The sequence below is a fragment of the Triplophysa dalaica genome, chromosome 17 (genome assembly GCF_015846415.1).
Source record: "Triplophysa dalaica isolate WHDGS20190420 chromosome 17, ASM1584641v1, whole genome shotgun sequence".
Lineage (NCBI taxonomy): Eukaryota > Metazoa > Chordata > Actinopteri > Cypriniformes > Nemacheilidae > Triplophysa > Triplophysa dalaica.
In genome coordinates, this window is record NC_079558.1 from 2,540,752 (window position 1) to 2,559,533 (window position 18,782).

The 18,782-nt window shown below is 37.0% G+C and overlaps 3 protein-coding genes across 3 annotated transcripts; all 3 read left to right on the plus strand.

The window, feature by feature from the left end:
* Positions 1-411: 411 nt before the first annotated feature.
* Positions 412-2,799, plus strand: oxld1 (oxidoreductase-like domain containing 1). Its single transcript, XM_056771329.1, has 2 exons — positions 412-608; positions 1,398-2,799. The coding sequence occupies exons 1-2, from the start codon at positions 555-557 to the stop codon at positions 1,755-1,757; spliced, it is 414 nt and encodes a 137-aa protein (XP_056627307.1). The 5' UTR covers positions 412-554; the 3' UTR covers positions 1,758-2,799.
* A 3,485-nt stretch (positions 2,800-6,284) lies between these two features.
* pde6gb (phosphodiesterase 6G, cGMP-specific, rod, gamma, paralog b) lies at positions 6,285-6,947 on the plus strand. The gene is made up of 3 exons (XM_056771330.1): positions 6,285-6,430; positions 6,552-6,592; positions 6,871-6,947. The coding sequence occupies exons 1-3, from the start codon at positions 6,285-6,287 to the stop codon at positions 6,945-6,947; spliced, it is 264 nt and encodes an 87-aa protein (XP_056627308.1).
* Positions 6,948-9,306: 2,359 nt separating this feature from the next.
* On the plus strand, positions 9,307-18,451 carry nploc4 (NPL4 homolog, ubiquitin recognition factor). The gene is made up of 17 exons (XM_056771311.1): positions 9,307-9,451; positions 10,321-10,401; positions 11,714-11,823; positions 11,907-12,125; positions 12,333-12,381; positions 12,462-12,556; positions 12,644-12,767; positions 12,962-13,141; positions 13,508-13,594; positions 14,210-14,281; positions 14,402-14,528; positions 14,620-14,780; positions 15,273-15,344; positions 15,892-15,984; positions 16,144-16,263; positions 16,508-16,610; positions 16,689-18,451. Exons 1-17 carry the CDS (start codon positions 9,437-9,439, stop codon positions 16,844-16,846), a joined length of 1,866 nt encoding a protein of 621 aa, XP_056627289.1. The 5' UTR covers positions 9,307-9,436; the 3' UTR covers positions 16,847-18,451.
* Positions 18,452-18,782: the final 331 nt, after the last annotated feature.

Here is an 18,782-nt window from a genome sequence, read left to right on the forward strand (position 1 = left end):
ATAAAGTTTGGAACAGGGAATAAACAAAATGAAATAAATAATAATACATAGCTGTTATAATTAACCGTGTTATTTTCATTGTTCGTTGTGAGTTCTTTTGCTGTTCAAAATATACATTTCTTTATGGTATTCTGGTGTTACAAACGGTAAAACAGCTATTCATTCATTAAGTCCATTAAATTTATATGGATTTTTTTATACAATGTCACGAAAAATGTAATATTCTCTTCGTTAGAAATTTTCCGCGAGAGGTTAAACATTGAAGTCCATTACTGGCATCTGTTGGACATATGTGATAGTGCAGCCAAAAAATAATCCCGCCCTCTGACATCTCTCCCGAATTCTAATTGGCTCAAAGAGATATCTTTCGGTCATTCGGATTGGTTGGGTCAATTGAACTTCCGTAACATACAGCAGAGGTCACACATGATTCAAACATGGATGCCGTGAGCTGCATTTGAATTGTGTTTTTATTTTCTTATTTTGTTACAGATATAGTTTGATTTATATGGATAACATGACGATTCCCGAAACAACGTGAGCCTGTTTGTGAGATGCTTTCTACTCCTGCAATATGTTCACTCAGAGCTGTGTCGTGTTTACAAAGGGTGGGTTAGAAATGATAAATATGATTCATATATTTCAGAAATAATTAAGTATGAAATTATAAACGAACGTCATATAAAACTGTTTAATGCACTAGTGTGCACGAGACCGCTGTTCATATCGATATTTATATCAATTCTCGTTTTCCTTTCTAAATAAAACCTTACAAATTGTTATGATTTTCATTACAGATACCACTATGAAGCATTAGCTGTTTATCATTAAAACCATTCTAAAGAGACCATTAGCTGTAATTTATATTAAAAACAATGCAATTCAACGCAAAACCATTCAATTAAATACGTCTGATATGTGTGTGTAACATATTAAATATAGTTTTAACCAAAATATCATGGCTGCTACAACTGTTGTTGCTTTTGTAAAAAACAAGTAAACTAATGAGTGATTTCTGTTTGACAAAGACGTTTTTTAGATGTTAATGTTTAGCTGCATTTTATATTATATATATAAAATGTGCTTTATGGATATGGCTTTGCATAGAATTCAATTAAAAATAGATGAAAGAAAAAAATTAACGTAATGAACATGAGATTTTAAAGATGAATCATTACTAGTTATATAAAGGAAAAAAGTGGATTTTAAAATGTATATAAAAAGAATCAAAGCGAAAAAAACGAGATAAAGGTGCAGTTGGTGTGAAGCAGCAGATTGCTCGGGTAGTTAACTAATGTTAATGTTAATGTTACTAATCTGGTAACGTCTTGCTTTCAGACGTAGTGATTCTCTCTGTACATTAACAAACGTAAAGATTTTGTGTTGTTACTCTACAGATGTGCACTTACTACACGGCCCTCTTTAAAACAAAACCCCCTCATGGGTCTCAGAGCAGAGCTTTGCACTACTCAGCCCACAGACTTCAATGTTCAGCCCCAGAGTCTTCTTCCACCCTCAGAAGTGCTCAGGGGACACAGACCACCTCTGAACCTGCAGACGAGGGTCCTCCGACTCCCCCCACCTGCTGCTGTATGAGCGGCTGTTATAACTGCGTATGGATCGAGCATGCTGAGAAGCTCCTGAAATATTACAGTGATGGTGGAGAGAGTGCTCTGCAGGCCATTGAGGAGAACGTTCACGATGACAACCTGAAGGCTTTTCTTAAAATGGAGATCAGGTTGCTGAAGAAGCCTTGATAGGAGTGGACGCTCAGTAATAGAGCTGAGCCAGTTCTGAGACAAGACACCAAAGTATTATTTACAATACAATTACGCATGCTTTTTCCCAGTAATAAGTTTGTTCTTATTGTTATATGAAATGTTTTCTAGCACTTTTCAAAACATCTCCTCACACTTAGGCTGGTAAGAATGTTTGTTGTGAATTTTCATAATGTTTCGTATCAATGGTCTACAGAATGTTCAGATGTCAGACTGCGCCCATGATAAGGCCTTGTTATCAAGAAAAGCATAATTTTTCTTTGATAAAATGTGAAGATCAAAATTCAAAAGTGATATTTAATATTGATACATAGGGGCTGTTTCCCAGACTGGGATTAGTTTAAAACAGGACTAGGCCTTAGTTAATTTAGGACTTTTAAGTAGTTTTAACAAACATGCCTTACAAAAAACATTACTTAAGTGCATTTTGAGACAGCACAGAGGCACTGATGTATTTTAAGATATTTCAGTGCAAGCTGTTTCAGTTTGGACAGCTCTAACATTTAGACTTGTACTAGTCTAATCCCTGTCCGGCAAACCACCCCTTAGTGTTTTCACTTTGATGAGAGCGCAAAATAATGCTTATTTATAGTATTTATATTTATGACGTTATTTGCTGTTGAAATAAATTATTAAATAAAAAGTGCATAACAAATTATTTTTACAAGGATGGATTTGTATACAGGCATATTCATCCTACAGAGTGGTTCAAATATGTAATAAAAATCAACGTTTTCAATTGCCAAATGTGTTCAAAATATTGTGTTCAATTCTGATTTGACTTAACTCAAATGTTAACGTGAACAGAGTAGGGTCACAACTGACAGATCAGCTCTTGTGGCATTAGATTTCACATGATGTGGCTCTTCATAATCATCTGGCTTGGTCTTGCCATTAGCTGACGCTTGTATGACTGGTTTCTATGACGACAGTCATCCTGATCTGTGTGCCTGTGAGTCAGCATATGAGGGCTTGATGGTGCGTGCCGCGCTGAGACCATGTTGCAGGGATATGATCCAGATGCTTGAGGGATTTCGTCGAATGACGTGACTTGTAGATATTCTGTGTATGAGAAGCACGGGTGAGTGCGTCACTTTGGGCATGCTCATAAGGGTCATTAATGATAGTGTTGATCTGTGTTAGATTTTTAATACATTTTTGCACAAATAAAATAAATAAACATTTCCAAAACTATAATTCTTTTGATATAACAAAAAATTGTAGTCCCGTGATCTTATCTTAGTGCTCTTGTAATGCATCAAATAAAGTTACGTGACTGGTTAAATGGGACTAATAACTACTAATAAAAGTCTAGTTTTAATTGTTTGGGCATTGATACTGACATCCCAGTAATCTCACATCAGAGCCCATGGACGCCAGGAACCCAGCAGCTTTGTGTGATTGATCGAGTTCCTTTGTTGTGTCTTCATTGAGGCTTCATGTCTCATTAACCACAGACAGCGTGAGGGGCACGTTTCACCCCATGACCTTACCAATTCTGACCCTCAGAATTAGAATTATGGCAACCCAATGACCCCTAAATCCCATTTTTAATAAGTAACATGACCTTTCTGATTCAAAGATGTTGGATTGTTTGAACCCATGGTTGAGTAAAATATGAACAAACTATTGGTTTAACATTTACAAAAGATCTTTGAATAATAAAGGATGACGTTGCTTGTTAAATAGTTTAAAATGTCGGTTCATGATACTTTACCCAAAAATTAAAATTCTGTAATCATTTACTCACCTTCGAGTCGTTCCAAATCCGTATAAATTAAAAGAACACGAAGAAAGATATTTGAAAGAATGATTATAACCAAACCGATCTTATTGACTCCCATAGTAGGAAAAAATACTTTATAATTTGTTTTGTTTTAAGAAAGTAGGACAGCAAACCGTTCTGGGACACTTTTGAATACCATTGTATTTTCGGTATTTCAGTGTGGGGCAAAATCTGTCTGGTCATAAGCACTCTCTGTGTTCATCAGAACAAATACATTTATACAGATTTGGAACAACTTGAAGGTGAGTAAATGATGGCAGAATTTTAATTTTTGGGTGAAGTATCCCTTTAATGCATTACCGTATGTAAACCAATCAATATATACAGTAGGTTTACAAAATAATTTTGGCATTTTAATTTCTGGATTTAAATGAAATGTGACTCACATTATTATATGTTCATACAATAAGTTATTCAAATATGCTCTGTTAATGAAAATTGCCAAGATTAATCACCCATAATAATGTTGAACGATGGACTCTCTGGATGTTGATTAATCCTGATAACAGATTGTGATGAACTGACAGCACATGTCAATAACAAAGAATCTCATTATCACCAGAGCGATACAGATGGCCAGATACCATAAGGAATTCATGTAATCCTTATCACAGTACTAGACCACATAATCAACTTTAACATTAAACCTTAAACCTGGTTGTAAGTGGGTGGTTGTTTTTGTGCCATCCAAAGTGCAATATGTCTGCCACTGCTGAAGCTCATCTCTGATAGACTGGTCTGTATCCTTCATAATATGTTATGTAGCAATAATAGAAAGTAAGAGAACAAACAAGATTTAGAAGTCTTATTGATAAAACCATAGAACGGAGTCAGTTTCTGGATGTTTCCATTATGATATCTCGTTTTATTCAATCAGCAAATCCTCTATAGCAGAATTATCCTATTCACATTCTAGATGCATTTCTGTTTGTCTTTATTTTGTTTTGGATCAATACTTGTTTTGGTTACATCCTTGAAGTGTTCTGTAAAGTAAAATGGTTGCTTGAAAGCACAAGATTCGTGAAGTGCAGACAAATTTTCTTGCAAAGAGATTTGAAATTAAATCATGTAAAGTAAAATTCAGTTCTTTTAAAATATTCATATTAATTCTATGCATTGATTCTATGTAAGCGTGGGACAGAAACATTATATCTGTCTGTACTTATAAGCAGCTTTGCTTATGAGACCTAACCCTGATAACAAACCTCCCAGAAGAGGATTAGTTTTGGTTTTGAACATATGCATAAAGGTACATATATATACTGCTATTTTTGTATCCATATGACATAAGCAAATTGTTACAAGCATATTACCTTATGTTCAACAAACGTAAAAATATTGATTGTAGTTGAGGGTGATCGAGGGAGGGAGTGTTGCTCCTAATCTTCTGAGAGGGCATATAAAAGACTCATTACCCCTCCACTGCTCCCACGGGAAGACCAGTGTGGACATCCACTCAGCCACAGAGGAGGACCCAGTCATCAGTTTTTCAATTAATAATCCAGTGAGTAAAAGCATTCAATATGAAATTAATTGTTTTTATAATTGTGCAATTGACCAATAAGAATCAAGAATGCAATTAAGGTATGTGAATTTGTATGGTTATTTATTAAAAACAATCTATGGAGATATTTCTGTTTCATGATATTATTTACATAATATTTGTTTATTTGTTTGTTTATAGATTTGCCGATCAAAGTGTGCTTGTTTAAGACTTAAAGTGATACTTCTCCCAAAATTGAAAGTTCTGTCATTATTTACTCACCATTCGAGTTGTTCCAAATCTGTATCAATTTTTTTTGTTCTGAAGAACAAAGAGAATAATATTTGGAAGAACGCTAATAACCAAACAGATCTTGCCCCCCATTGACTCCCATAGTAGGAAAAAATACTTAATCTTTTTTTTCAATGTGTTTCTCTATGTTCATCAAAACAGACATTTTTACAGATGTGGAACAATTCAAAGGCGAGTAAATAATGACATACTTTTCATTTTGGGGGGAAGTATCCCTTTAAGACGTTTGGATATTATATATTTTATGCTATAGTCTTATTTCATGCATTTTAAAAGTAGTCATCTTTGCCTTTAATTTTTTTATGAAAAAAATGAAATTTAATACAAATGTATGTTTAAATATATTTAAATATATGTTTAAATATTCAGTTGCACTTTTTCCCAATTATTATAATTATAATTTCTGAAAAAAGGTGATTAAAAATCACATAAAAAGCAAACAGTAACAGTTGCCATTAAAATTACACAGGCAATATTTAAATACTGTATGTCTTAAGGCAATACAGCTGAAGGTCATATATTGACTCTATCTTTTCTGCCTGTTAAGCAAGTTTGGTGTTATCCTGGCTCTAATAAGATTAACCAAAGTGCAGATTGCCTGAGACGGGGCACATTTAATAATCCAAGCTCTGGATTACACAAAACGGGTCATCCTACCCAAGACACATTGGAGATAGTAGACATACATTACAATAAGGGATTCATATAATTTTGGATTTGTGTACTATTCATCTGTAAGTGGATTTATGAGTTATTTCAGTCTGATGTAGCTGGAAAAGATGAAAACCTGTGATGGCCCTATGCTTCTTAAGCAGCTTGTGTAATTAGAAAAATGATACGTGTGAACCACAAACTTACTCCAGTCCTTCTAACATTTTCCAGGCCATCTTTACATAAACTAAAAAACTACAAGTGACCCACAGCTATGAATCTTGAGCCACCCAAACTGGAGATCAAGTCAGCCACACGTGTCACCGGGGGCCCTGCGACACCCCGCAAAGGACCACCAAAGTTCAAGCAGAGGCAGACGCGTCAGTTCAAGAGCAAGCCACCAAAGAAGGGTATACAAGGGTAAGATGAACAACTTTTGTTTATCAAAAGCTTTATAAAACATTAACATTGAATCCTCTGTGTATCAAACATGCTGGCCGAATGCATTTATATTCAAATATATTGTTATTATTTTTTTCAGTTTTGGAGATGACATCCCTGGTATGGAAGGGTTAGGCACTGGTAAGCATAATCTGTATTTTTCTCCGTTCGTTTGTTTATCAATTTTGTCAGCATCATCTACCATCTATTCTAAGCTGCCCTTGTCTGAAAGAATTAGTCTGATCAGAATAATGCTGTCAAGCCTCTCACACTATATCCGTCATCCAACGTCCGACATATACGACAACACAAACAGACCTGAATTTTATCTGGTCTTCAAGCTACTTAGATTAACCCTTTCATAGATGAATGCTTGATATCCATTTACTGAACTCATGCTGGTGTCCTTCTGCCTACAGACATCACTGTCATTTGTCCCTGGGAGGCCTTTAACCATCTGGAGCTTCACGAGTTGGCTCAGTATGGTATCATCTGAGTCCTCCACCTTCCCATCATCCTCTGTACAAATTTAGACCTTTCCTGTCATTTGCTCCAGACTGCATGTCTTCACCGTGGTCAATGGCTCCAAAAGGACCGTTCCTATTTTCATAACAAAACGAAGAGCAACATTTACAAAAATGGAAAAACAATGAAAAGTGTAATCTTAAAAGTTGCCCTCTTGGTTTCTTTCCTTTCTGGCCTCTAGAAAACCTGTTTGTGTTTTCATAGTCACACTTCTATCTCATCTTCTCTTTTTCCATCACGTGTCCCTCCTCTTTCTTGCGAAACATAAAAACATGCCAGACAGCCTCTGAGTTATACAAGCCCCGTGCCCGTGAAATGCCCTGCTTCTCATTTCACGTGCCTCGGTGTCACCACTGACCAGCATCACCGAGTTCTTAAGAAAAGATCAAAGTCCTGTAGAGATGAGACATTCTGCTGGATGTCATTTTGGCAGAGATTCTGCATTTATAATGATCCACAAATCTCTTTGAACAGTGGAGAGTTTATATTCATGTACAAGAGGCAAGGACACTTTGATCTGAGGCAAAAACTCTTGGATTAAGTAAATTATCTCTCTACAGTTATGACTGTAGGGTAGTTGTGTTGGGCTGTCATCTCTTGTGTTTCTTTCATCTGTGATCATTTTGTGTTATAGTTATTTCATCCTTCATCATCATCATCATCATTCATCATGTTATTATTGTGTCCCACTTTAGTACTTAATTAGAGTCATATAGTGTTATAATTTCATTTACAATTTTATGTTTTATTGTATGTTTCAACTTATTTTGATTTGACGTATTTATTATACTGTAGCACCGACAATTTTATTCAAAAAATCTTTCTTTTCTATTACTGGTTCTATCCTTTTCTCTTTTGTTTGTTGATATTTGCTTGCGTTTTATGCATGCTTTATAGTACACCATTTATGGTTTAAGGCACTTTGATCTTTTTTGTTCCTTTTTCATCCATCCATCCATCCATCAGTTTAGTCATAGTTAGAATTTCATCTATTTTATTGAATTGTAGCGTTCTAGTCGGCCATTTTCACCACAGTCAGCTCCACAACCCAAATAAATCATATAAATCAGAGAATAAAAAATATTTTGCGCAAGCATGTTCATTTTCACATAGACACTTTGCATCATTTGTGTGTTCTTTAAAAATCTTAATTTTGAGTTAACATTTTTGCCTGTATTTTGTAGCAAGGGGATTTAGACTCACACCATGTGTACCACATTTAATGGACAACATCACGTTTACTCTCTACAGGGTGAGATCAAAATAAATTTTGAAAAAAGTCAGAAAGGTTCTTTGTGTTTTGTTTACTAAGGTCACGTCATTGTTCTGTAGATATCATTTGTGGGATGAATGAAAGATATAAACTTCAATTTTAATTAATCTAGCATGATATGTGGTTAGTGCACTAACAAACAGCACGAAATAGAGACAAAAATTATAAACGATGATAATGATAAACTTCAGAGAGGTTTTAAATTGATAAATCTATGACCAGTGTTGGGTAAGTTACTCTGAAAAAGTAATTAACTACTAGTTACTCATTACATATTCAATAGTGTAATTAGATTACTGTCCAAATGACTCTGTCCAAAAAGTATTTAGTTACTCATTACTAATTACTTTCTATATCCTACATCAACCTTTATTAGTTAAGTGATTCAAGGATAGACATGAAACGGCTTATTGAATTCATTCAAATAATATTATTAACTGACCAAAGTATTACAAATGTGAGAATTATACATTAAAGCACAGATTTTAAAGTAAGACTTTGAATTTTGAAGTCAATTACGCTATTGCACACACATATATTTAACAAAGTATTTAGTTTAATTACATCAAAAGTAACTGTATTTAAATTACAGAAAACATATGAGTAATCCCTTACTTTACTTTTTCAAGGGAAAAGTAATTAAATTACAGTAACTAATTACTTAGTAACTAGTTACACCCAACACTGTCTATGACAGACCGAAAATCTAAATATTTTACTAAGTGAAATATTATGAATATAAATGAGATTTTCTTAGTTTTATGAATGTTTTCAAGAAACAAACATTGTATTTTGAAAGAATGATATGCATGTCAATGTCCTGGATGTTCAATTCCACATAAATACAAGCAATAAAAATGTCAAATTTACACCTAAATACATTTGATAAAAAATAGGCTTTGTTTAGTATATTAAATGTACTATGTATTACATCAACACATGCTATGTAATGTACTATAAAACAAAACACAGTCGTTTCGGAACTGAAGAGACTTGTTTCTACCCGGACACTTTAAGCCGAATCCCGTCATCATATCTCGCCGCCGCCGGACTCGTTCAGATGTAGCACCGGCTCTGTGAGTTTTGTATCGCTGCACAGATCCCAACAGATCTCACAAACAGCGACATAAAAAAAAACTCGAGGTCTCCTTTCCGTGACACCAGAAGGGACAGTTCACACAGTCAACATGGCAGAAAACATGGTAAGTGTCTGTTAATGCGTGTCTAAATGAAGTTTAAGGGAATTGTGTCATCCAGTGATGAGGCAGCAGAAATGTTAGCATGATGCTAATGCCAAAATCCTCCAGAAACGCATTAAACACTAAAATTATATTCTGCCCTTACTTACACCTTTCATTAATCTGAATAATTCTTCTCATGATTTACTGCTAGTGTTTAATAATCTGTGGAAATTGTCTGTGTTTCTTGGCAGTGGTTGATGAAGACCATTTAAGTCAATATAAGTTAATATCCTCCTCATATTAAGTTCGAGAAAAGTATCTTATTGAAATATTACGATATTACGTTAAGTGAATATGAGATTTTAGGATTGTTTGGGCTGTTTTGCACAGCAAATGCCACATTATGGAGTATCGTATTCCTTTCGGCTATATTTATTAAATATGTTTTGATTATGAGACAGCAAAATGTGTTCAAGAAGATAAGTGGATGTTTTAGAGATCGTCATATCAGTATGAAAGACAGTCATTTTCACATTAGTTAAGTAGAGATGTTTTTGTCATAAAGTGTAACTAGGCACAGTAGCTCTGTCATTCAGTGATATGTGTTTAAATGGGAGTCCTGTGACGTGTGGCTCTCTGTGTCAGTTTAAGTGTCAGATGTCCTTCTACCCTCCAGCCACATCCTGTCTTTCTTTCCCTGACTTTTATTTAAAATGCTACTGAATTAATGAAAGAATATGGATTGATGCACTCTCTGTTAAAAAATGTTAATTGTCACAAATACAAATGGAAAATAACACAACTAATATTGGTGGTCCAGTGAAATGGTTGTGTCTGATTGGACAACGAACAGCCTTAACGTTGTTTCCCTGTTGTTTATTCATTGACAGATTATTCGTGTTCAGTCTCCAGATGGTATGAAAAAAATCCCCTCTACGAAGCGAGAGACCGCTGCAGCTTTCCTTAAAAAGGTATAAACGGTACTCTTGGTGTCCTTCAGACTACATTAGCTTTCGTCTTGTACCTGTAATATTCTGCCTTTAATTTCTGTCTGTATAACTGAATTATTAAAATGATCCTATTTTGTCCTTATTAGGGTATTAAAAACTTTAATAAATTAGATATTTGATATTTCGAGATGCTCATAAAGACAAATGCACATTAGGATCATGACAGTATATTCACTATGTTACTCAATTTTATATTTAAATCAATATTAGAAATCTCATCAATAAACAGTGTCATGCCCAGCTCTATTGGACAGTTTATTCACACCATCCACTATAAGGAGTATTTGATCCCATTTATGACATTATATTCATTGTCATTGTATGTGCATTTGCAGCAGTTACATAAAAGTCAATATTTACGTAGTAATTATACATTTTTTTTACGATATATACAATATTACGTTATACATTTTACACCTACAGCACAATGTTTGTTTCCAGGGTTTGCATCTGGTGTCATTATTTGACCAGGTGTGATTTCGATGAAGTTTTTTATTAATGTAGGGGTCATAAAGAGTTTTTTTATATTACGGTCACGTAGTTTAAAGTGCTGCAGGCTGTTTGGAGCAGTGAGTTTGTGTTTGCCTGGTAGACACCGCAGGACCTATTAAAGATTCATGCGTCTCTGCAGGAGGGCGGAGGGTGAGCTGGTGATCAATGCTGGCCGTCTCCCTGTTTGATTTCAGCATTAGACATCTAAGAAAACATGGACAGTCGAAAAGTGTAAAAAAGGGATAGTTCTTTCCTAATTAAAAATGTAGTCTTCATTTACTGCCCTTTCTATGTCCTTCAGTCATCATGTTGTTCACCCCCTTTATACGGAGACGGAGAGACTCATGCACCAGTCGCTTCATTGTACGTAAAAGCAGCAGTGTCACTCTTCTGTTTATTAAGTCGAATAGGTATAGAATGACATAAGTGGACCTGTTTTGGTTCTTGGAGTTCACACTGCATTTTTAAAATAGCACTCATCTTCAAAATGTTCTCACCAGTGTAGTAACTTATACTAATGGATAGATACGGGACACCCTGAGTAGCAAGTAAAAGCCTTGTTGATTGGATTAGCAGTGATTTTGAGTTTCTACTGGGGTGTTTCATTACCTTATGGGTGTTGAGTTAGGTCTGATGGACAATCATTCAATATAGATTCTTAGACTTTCTCAAGTACAGTCCTATGTTTAAATCATGAAAGGGCTCTAATCAAAGTAACTGCGTTCTCTTCAGACAAGCCGAGCTAGTCTCACCCCAGAACGTACGTTTGTCTCCCTGCCAGGTTGCCAAAGAATTTGGCTGCAGTTCGAATGGTTTCTCTGTCTACCTGAACCGGAACAAGACCGGAGAGATAATGTCACAGAACAAGGCCCTCAGCCTGCTGAAAATCAAGTAAGAGGCCTAGAGAGTGTGGGTGTATTCTGTAGGAGCATGCTTGCATCTCACATGTTAATCTTTTATTCTTCGTCATTTAGACACGGCGACATGCTTTTCTTCTACCCCTCCTCTGCCGGACCCTCCAGCGAGAACATGGACACAGCTCAGCCTCACACGTCCTCCTCCTTTCCTTCATCGTCATCATCCTCAACTTCCTTATCCCGCTCACACTCTGCACCACAGCTCAGAGAGGACGATATTGACCAATACCTTTCCAAACAGGAGGGAAAAATCTACAGGAACAAAGATCCCCAACTGTGAGTCTGTACATTGCTCTCTCTATATCTCTCTGGCTGTATTGTATATAAAGTGCTCTCACGACCAGTGGAAGATGTACTCATACTGTGCTAGTTATTGGTGCTGTTACCCAACTCAATGAATTATCTATCACAGTATGAGGAGTACTATTTGGGGAGCTTAAAAGATTGTGTTATGTTTGTTTAAAGAGATTGTTTGTTGTACAGGTGCCGGCACGGTGCTATGGGGAAATGTGTGCACTGCGTACCTTTAGAGGTAAGAGCGACCGTCTCTTCAACTAGAGGTCACCATCTCATCTCTAGTGTTCTAACTGTGGTAACTATTTGTGTTTAAAGCCTTTCGATGAAGACTACCTAAACCATCTTGACCCGCCGGTCAAGCACATGTCCTTTCACGCTTACATCCGCAAACTCACTGGGGGCGCTGACAAGTGAGTTTTTCGGTGAACTCCACTTGATAAAGTTTCTAAATGAGTTCAGAGGAACCGTGTGATGAATTCAGTTTCCTTGTCTCTCAGGGGGAAGTTTGTGGCGCTTGAGAACATCAGTTGTAAAATTAAGTCCGGCTGTGAGGGGCATCCGCCCTGGCCAGAGGGCATCTGTACCAAATGCCAACCCAGTGCCATTACTCTCAACAGACAGGTACTCACCTCCTCACTTTCACCCAGCTCTTACATTACATACAGACAAACTCTGAATGAATCGATTTGTTGCGCTGATACGAGCTCTCCAGTTCCTGCTGGGGAGAGTAAATGAGAGCTCCCTGAGGGACTGTATTGCGTTTCTGTCCAGGCATTCACCTTTTTCTGTTGAAACTGAATAATCTTGTGTTTCAGAAATATCGACACGTGGACAACATCATGTTTGAGAACCACACCATTGCTGACCGTTTCCTCGACTTCTGGAGGAAGACGGGGAACCAGCGTATGGGCTACCTGTACGGACGCTACACTGAGCACAAAGACATCCCTCTTGGGATCCGTGCGGAGGTGGCTGCCATTTATGAACCTCCTCAGGTGAGATAGTCAAATTCGTTGGTTTTCTTACAGCAAATACAAAATGTGTTGTTGTGAAATTCGTAAGCTCCACACTAGGGGGCGATAGAACTTTGCAGAGGTGGGTTAGAAAGGTTTGGCCTTCTCTGAGAAATAAGAGGCCAAGATGAGAAATAAGAGGCCAAGATTATGATGCATCTGGTGTTTGTAAACCATAAACCAATGAGGTTTGAACTCTCCAATACTAGAAAGGCCCCACTGACCATGTCTACCGAAAGATGAAAATATACTGTTAATACTTACATGTTAATGTATGAGACTATTTTGGTTTAATACTGTTCTGCTGATTCATGTTTTTTTTGTTTCCACATGTGTGCTGTGACTCAGATTGCAACCCAAAACAGTCTAGAGCTGATTGAAGATCCCAAAGCAGAGGCTGTTGAGGAAATTGCTGCCAAATTGGGTCTACGTAAGGTAGGAGACATTTTCTATACCTCACAAAAGTGCGGGCAGAGTTATTATAGTTTAATTTTTTTTTAATTTAGTTTTATTAATTCCCTTAATTAGCCTTTATTTTCAACTTTGCTACATACATTTTTTTATTTTAGTTTTTGTTTATTACTATAATTTTACTGCATTAAATTTACTTCAGTTTATTTTTGAGGCAACATTTTAATTGTTCCTTGAGTTAAGTTTCTCTCTAAAATCAGTCAATATTTTATTTGATTTCAATAAACAGGAACGTTTCAAAGTTTTAATTTTATAAAAACTAAAATAACGTTGATTGGAGGCTCATCTGGGATAAGGAAATATAAATTTAATCACAAAACAAACATTTAGGAATGTGGGAGGATTGATTCTTAGTGTAGGCTTCCTTAAGTATCCATACATCCCATGAGACTCTTCAGCATGGAATCCCGAAGTTCACATGTAAATGGTTTGGTTTCCATATGTTGCTTTCATGTGAATAATGGAGAGGTGACCTGCACCATTGTGACCTGTGTTTTTTTGTTTGTTTTTGCATGCATGCATCTGGACAAGCTTTTTTCCTGTAAAGCTAATTATTAATACTGGCTGTTTTACATTCAGGTGGGGTGGATTTTCACAGATCTGCTTTCAGAGGACACCAGGATAGGGACCGTCCGCTACAGCAGAAACAAGGTAACCTGTCAAACATCTTAAACATAATACAAACAGACATTAATGACAAGCCATTTAACCCAATTGACTAGCTACATCTCATCGTCACGATTGATGGATTGACATATTTTACCTGTCTAGGACACATACTTCTTGAGCGCAGAGGAGTGCATCACTGCAGGACACTTCCAGAACCAGCAGCCTAATCCGTGTCGGCTTTCCCCAGACAGCCATTTTGGATCCAAGTTTTTTACAGTGGTAGCAACAGGTACAGGCTTCACCCTATACGTGTGATTTCCTGTTGTTGTTCATATGTGTCAAATTCATATTGTTTTAATGCATTCCCTATGTGTTGACAGGGGGTCCTGATAACCAGGTACACTTTGAGGGGTATCAGGTGTCCAACCAGTGCATGGCACTGGTGAGGGATGAGTGTCTTCTGCCCTGTAAAGACACTCCAGAACTTGGTTATGCCAAAGAGTCCAGCACAGAGCAGTATGTCCCGGATGTGTTCTATAAGGTAGACAACTGGCACATTTTTAAATATTGAACACTAACAGTGATGTGTCTGGTTGTTCTCAGTTCAGAGCTTAAAGTTAAGCCTTATCAACTGTGTTTGCGATATAATGTGAATTGCAATAGAGAAAAATTGATGTCCCTTGTCATCTAATCTCATTACTCTTTTGCACGGGTGTAATAACAACTTTTTTTGTTTAAATCATACAAATTTAAAAGTAATTCACACTATTCCATTTTCTGTGCTGTTCCAACAGGTTTGATGTGTTCATGTGGTTAATGACTGTAACTCTAATCATAACATTCACAGGGTTTGATTGATGATGTTTCGTTTGAGCGTCTATTTACCTGAATCTGTCATTCGTCATAGAACATCAGAAATTAACTCATTCCTAAGCTAATATATATATATCTTGCTTTGGACATAAGCCATCTCATCAGAGATTTTAGTAGGACAAGATGATGATCATCATACCTTTTTTTTTTTTACTTTCAGGATAAAGACAAATTTGGCAATGACATCACATATTTAGCCCGGCCGCTACCGGTCGAGTACTTGATCATTGACGTGAGTATTTGTTGTCTTGGTACTCTTACACGTATTTGCTTAAATTGAATTCTAGTTGACACCATGTGTGTGTGATAAGTGAAGGTTTGGCTGATGTTAAGTAAAGTTTGAATCCTGCAAGGGGCGATCCATCACATTTATACCTAAAGCATGTCAAAATGAAATGACAGTTGACACAGTGTACATCACTTGGAAATACACCAATGTAAAATGGCCTGCGAATGCGGTTTCATATAGACTTTTATATTGGGATAGTTCACCCAAAAATAAAAAATCTGTCACCATTTCAACCTTTTTGTGACTGTAAGAACATATATTAAAGAATGTTGGTAACCGAACACAGGTGCTACTCATTGGTGTCCATTTTTGTCCATACAAGAGAAGTGAATATGTAACGCCATTGTTCAGTTACCAACATTCTGCTTTTTTGTGTTCTGTGAAAGAAAAACATTCATACTATCCCTTCAAACATGGTCCTTGTGAGTGCACCATAAGTCACCTTAGATATCAAAGTTTTTAAGGGTCATTGCAAGCTTTTATTTTCCAGATCACCACGACTTTCCCAAAAGACCCAGTGTTCACCTTCTCCTCCACACTCCGCTTCTCTATCGAAAACAGAGAGGCTCTGGGGGAGACTCAGGTACATATTTAGGTTCACAGAAGAGTATCTTTCATGTCTGTCTTATATCTACTGATGACTGAATTTTATTTTGTTTGTAAAACTATCAAAGATGCCATAAAACGTACATTCTTAGTCGACTTACTGTTTTCATTGAAGATTTATTTAATGTGTGTCCAGGATTTCCACAGTTTAGCAACATATCTTTCCCAGTCTTCTTCCTCCTCCTCCTTCCTGAACATCGTCTCAGACTTCCACCTGCTTCTCTTTCTCGTCACCAATGAGGTCATGCCCCTACAGGTGAGATTATTTATATACTATGTAATGCCTCTTTCCATATGACCACATTCATTGAGATCCATATGAATTGTGTACTATATTTAACATTTTCTGAAACCATAGGCATATTTCTGTCTTCTTTTAGTTTGAAATCAAGTTGATCCTTCCATGTTTTGGATTATTTTGGAAGTCTATCTATGCCTGTCTTGTAGATAGTCGTGTATTTCACTTGACCACATCAATCTCTTCTCTGCCGTGTTTACAGGACAGCATTGGGCTTCTTCTTGATGCTGTGAAGACGTCCAATGAAGAACTGGCTCAGACCTGGAAGAAATCTGAGCAGTGGGCCACCATCGAGCAGCTTTGCAGTAAGATGTCATGCAATTTGTTTTAAATTCGTTGGTTTTTCTGTGTGCAAATCAGTCTTTTTTATCTCCATATCACAGGCACAGTGGGAATGCAGCCACCTGGACCCCTGGATTACGCCATGGGCGGCCCAACTCAACCACAATCCTCTTCATCTGTGTGGTCTTGTCTCCACTGCACCTTCATGAACCAGCCTGGCACCGAGCACTGCGAGATGTGTAGTTTGCCCCGCAGCTAAAAACCTAGAAAAATCCAGGCTGCGCCATACATCCCATGGGGAATAACAGCGAGAGCGGGCGTGCTTCCCTGTATTCCTGCCGTTTTAGTATGCCTAATCCCTAACTCCTCCCCTCCCTCACTGACTGTGTCGGATCTTAACGCCGACGCCAGCCTTGTGCTCGAAATATGAGCCCAGTCCAACGCTGTGTGCTGCATTACTTTGATTGGTTGAAGACGATGGGATGCTCCCAAGTATCACTCTCTGTGTAAACCCAGTGCATTCTGGGGATTTAGTTTAGTACTTGGGCAAAAGATCATTTCACTCAAATCGTTATTACGGTCCAATAAAACTTCTCAGCAACACTCTTAGGACATTGGAGAAACAAGATCAGTTTTTGTGTTGTCAAAGTTTTCCCCAACTCACTAAGGATTTTGTGTAAATAATAAAGAAAAAGGAGAAATACTGCTATTTAATTTCAAATGTCTTTTAATCCTGGTTATATGTTGGGAAAAAATCTTTGATGCTCAACTGAGGTGTTCAGCCTCGCATTCAGTTTTCTTTTACTTTAATTCTTCACTTTTTTCGGATGATCAATTGCTTGAAGTGTTGGCTTGAAGTGCTTGGTGATGAGATCGATCTCTGAATGTTGGATTTGAGTGCAGAACTAGAAGAACAGTTACTTTTCCACAAAGTTCTAATTTGACCTTTAACCTCAGAAGGCTACAAAAGCTATGCTTTAAATGTGGATTGGTTTTCGTTTGCTTTGGAAAAACTGACGCCGCTCAATTTTGGTGCTGGTACCAATTTCTGCACCTTATGCATATCCCCTTTCACATCACTGGCAAGTTCAGATATTTTCCAGTCTTCAGCCGCTAAGGATCCTGTATAGTGGCTTTATTCTGTCATGGCCCACATGCTTCTTCTACTCCCCACCCATCAGTACAATGCATCTCACTCTGAAAAGAACTACAGAAGCAAAGCTCTAGAGTCAGTCTGCCTGATTGACATCTTTGCTTTCGGGTTTTATTTTCTTTTGGTGTCACATCAGAATTTCTTTCTGAAGAATACTGTAAAATTAGAGTATTGGTTTTGTGTGGTGAGTATTGGATGGTGGAGTTCAATAGTTGAGTTTCAGTTGATGATCACATTTCATTACTTTTTCCACCTGATCATTTGTTTAAGAAAACACTTCCTCAGTTTTAAAAATCAGTCCAAAGATGTTATATAACATGAATATGCATTCAATACAATTGGGACCCTTTGGAATAATTGATCAAGATTTTTTTTTCAAGCAGCATTTTTATCGCATTTGTATTTTTTAGCTTTTCCTATTAAGTACGCAGATCGACTCGATTCTTAAAACTCACATATGACACTTTCTAAAAAAATGCACTCTGTTAGTTCACCTCAATGCAGGGGGGGACATGTTGATCAATGTTCACAGGATGTTTTCGCTCCGAGAATGTTAGCATGTTAGTTTGAGGCTCTTCATGGTCAGCTCCTCTTCGAGCGGCAGCCGCTTGCACCCCATTCTCACACGAGATGCCCTGAGTTGTGTTCTATCAACAGGTTTTGGAGTTTTAAATGCAGAGAGAGAATAGTTCAACAATAAAATGTTTTTCTTTGGAATCAAGGTGTCTTGTTTTAATTTTGTGTCTGTATGTATGCGTGTATTATTTAACACAGATGTGACAACATTCTGGATAGTGAAGAAAGCTTCCAGAAGGATAAACCAGATGGTGCCCTGTTTGATTTATGGATGCAGACATTCTTCGTGGACAATACACGTACTGTATCTCATGCGTTAAGTGGGACATTGAACTCATCCCTTTTTGGCAGAAAGCATGTGGTTAAATGCTGTTTATAAAACGGTTTGTTCTGGTCCTTGATTCTGATTGGCTGAGCCAAGTCTTAAGCAGTTATAAAACACCCTGATTTATAACGGCTGACTGCA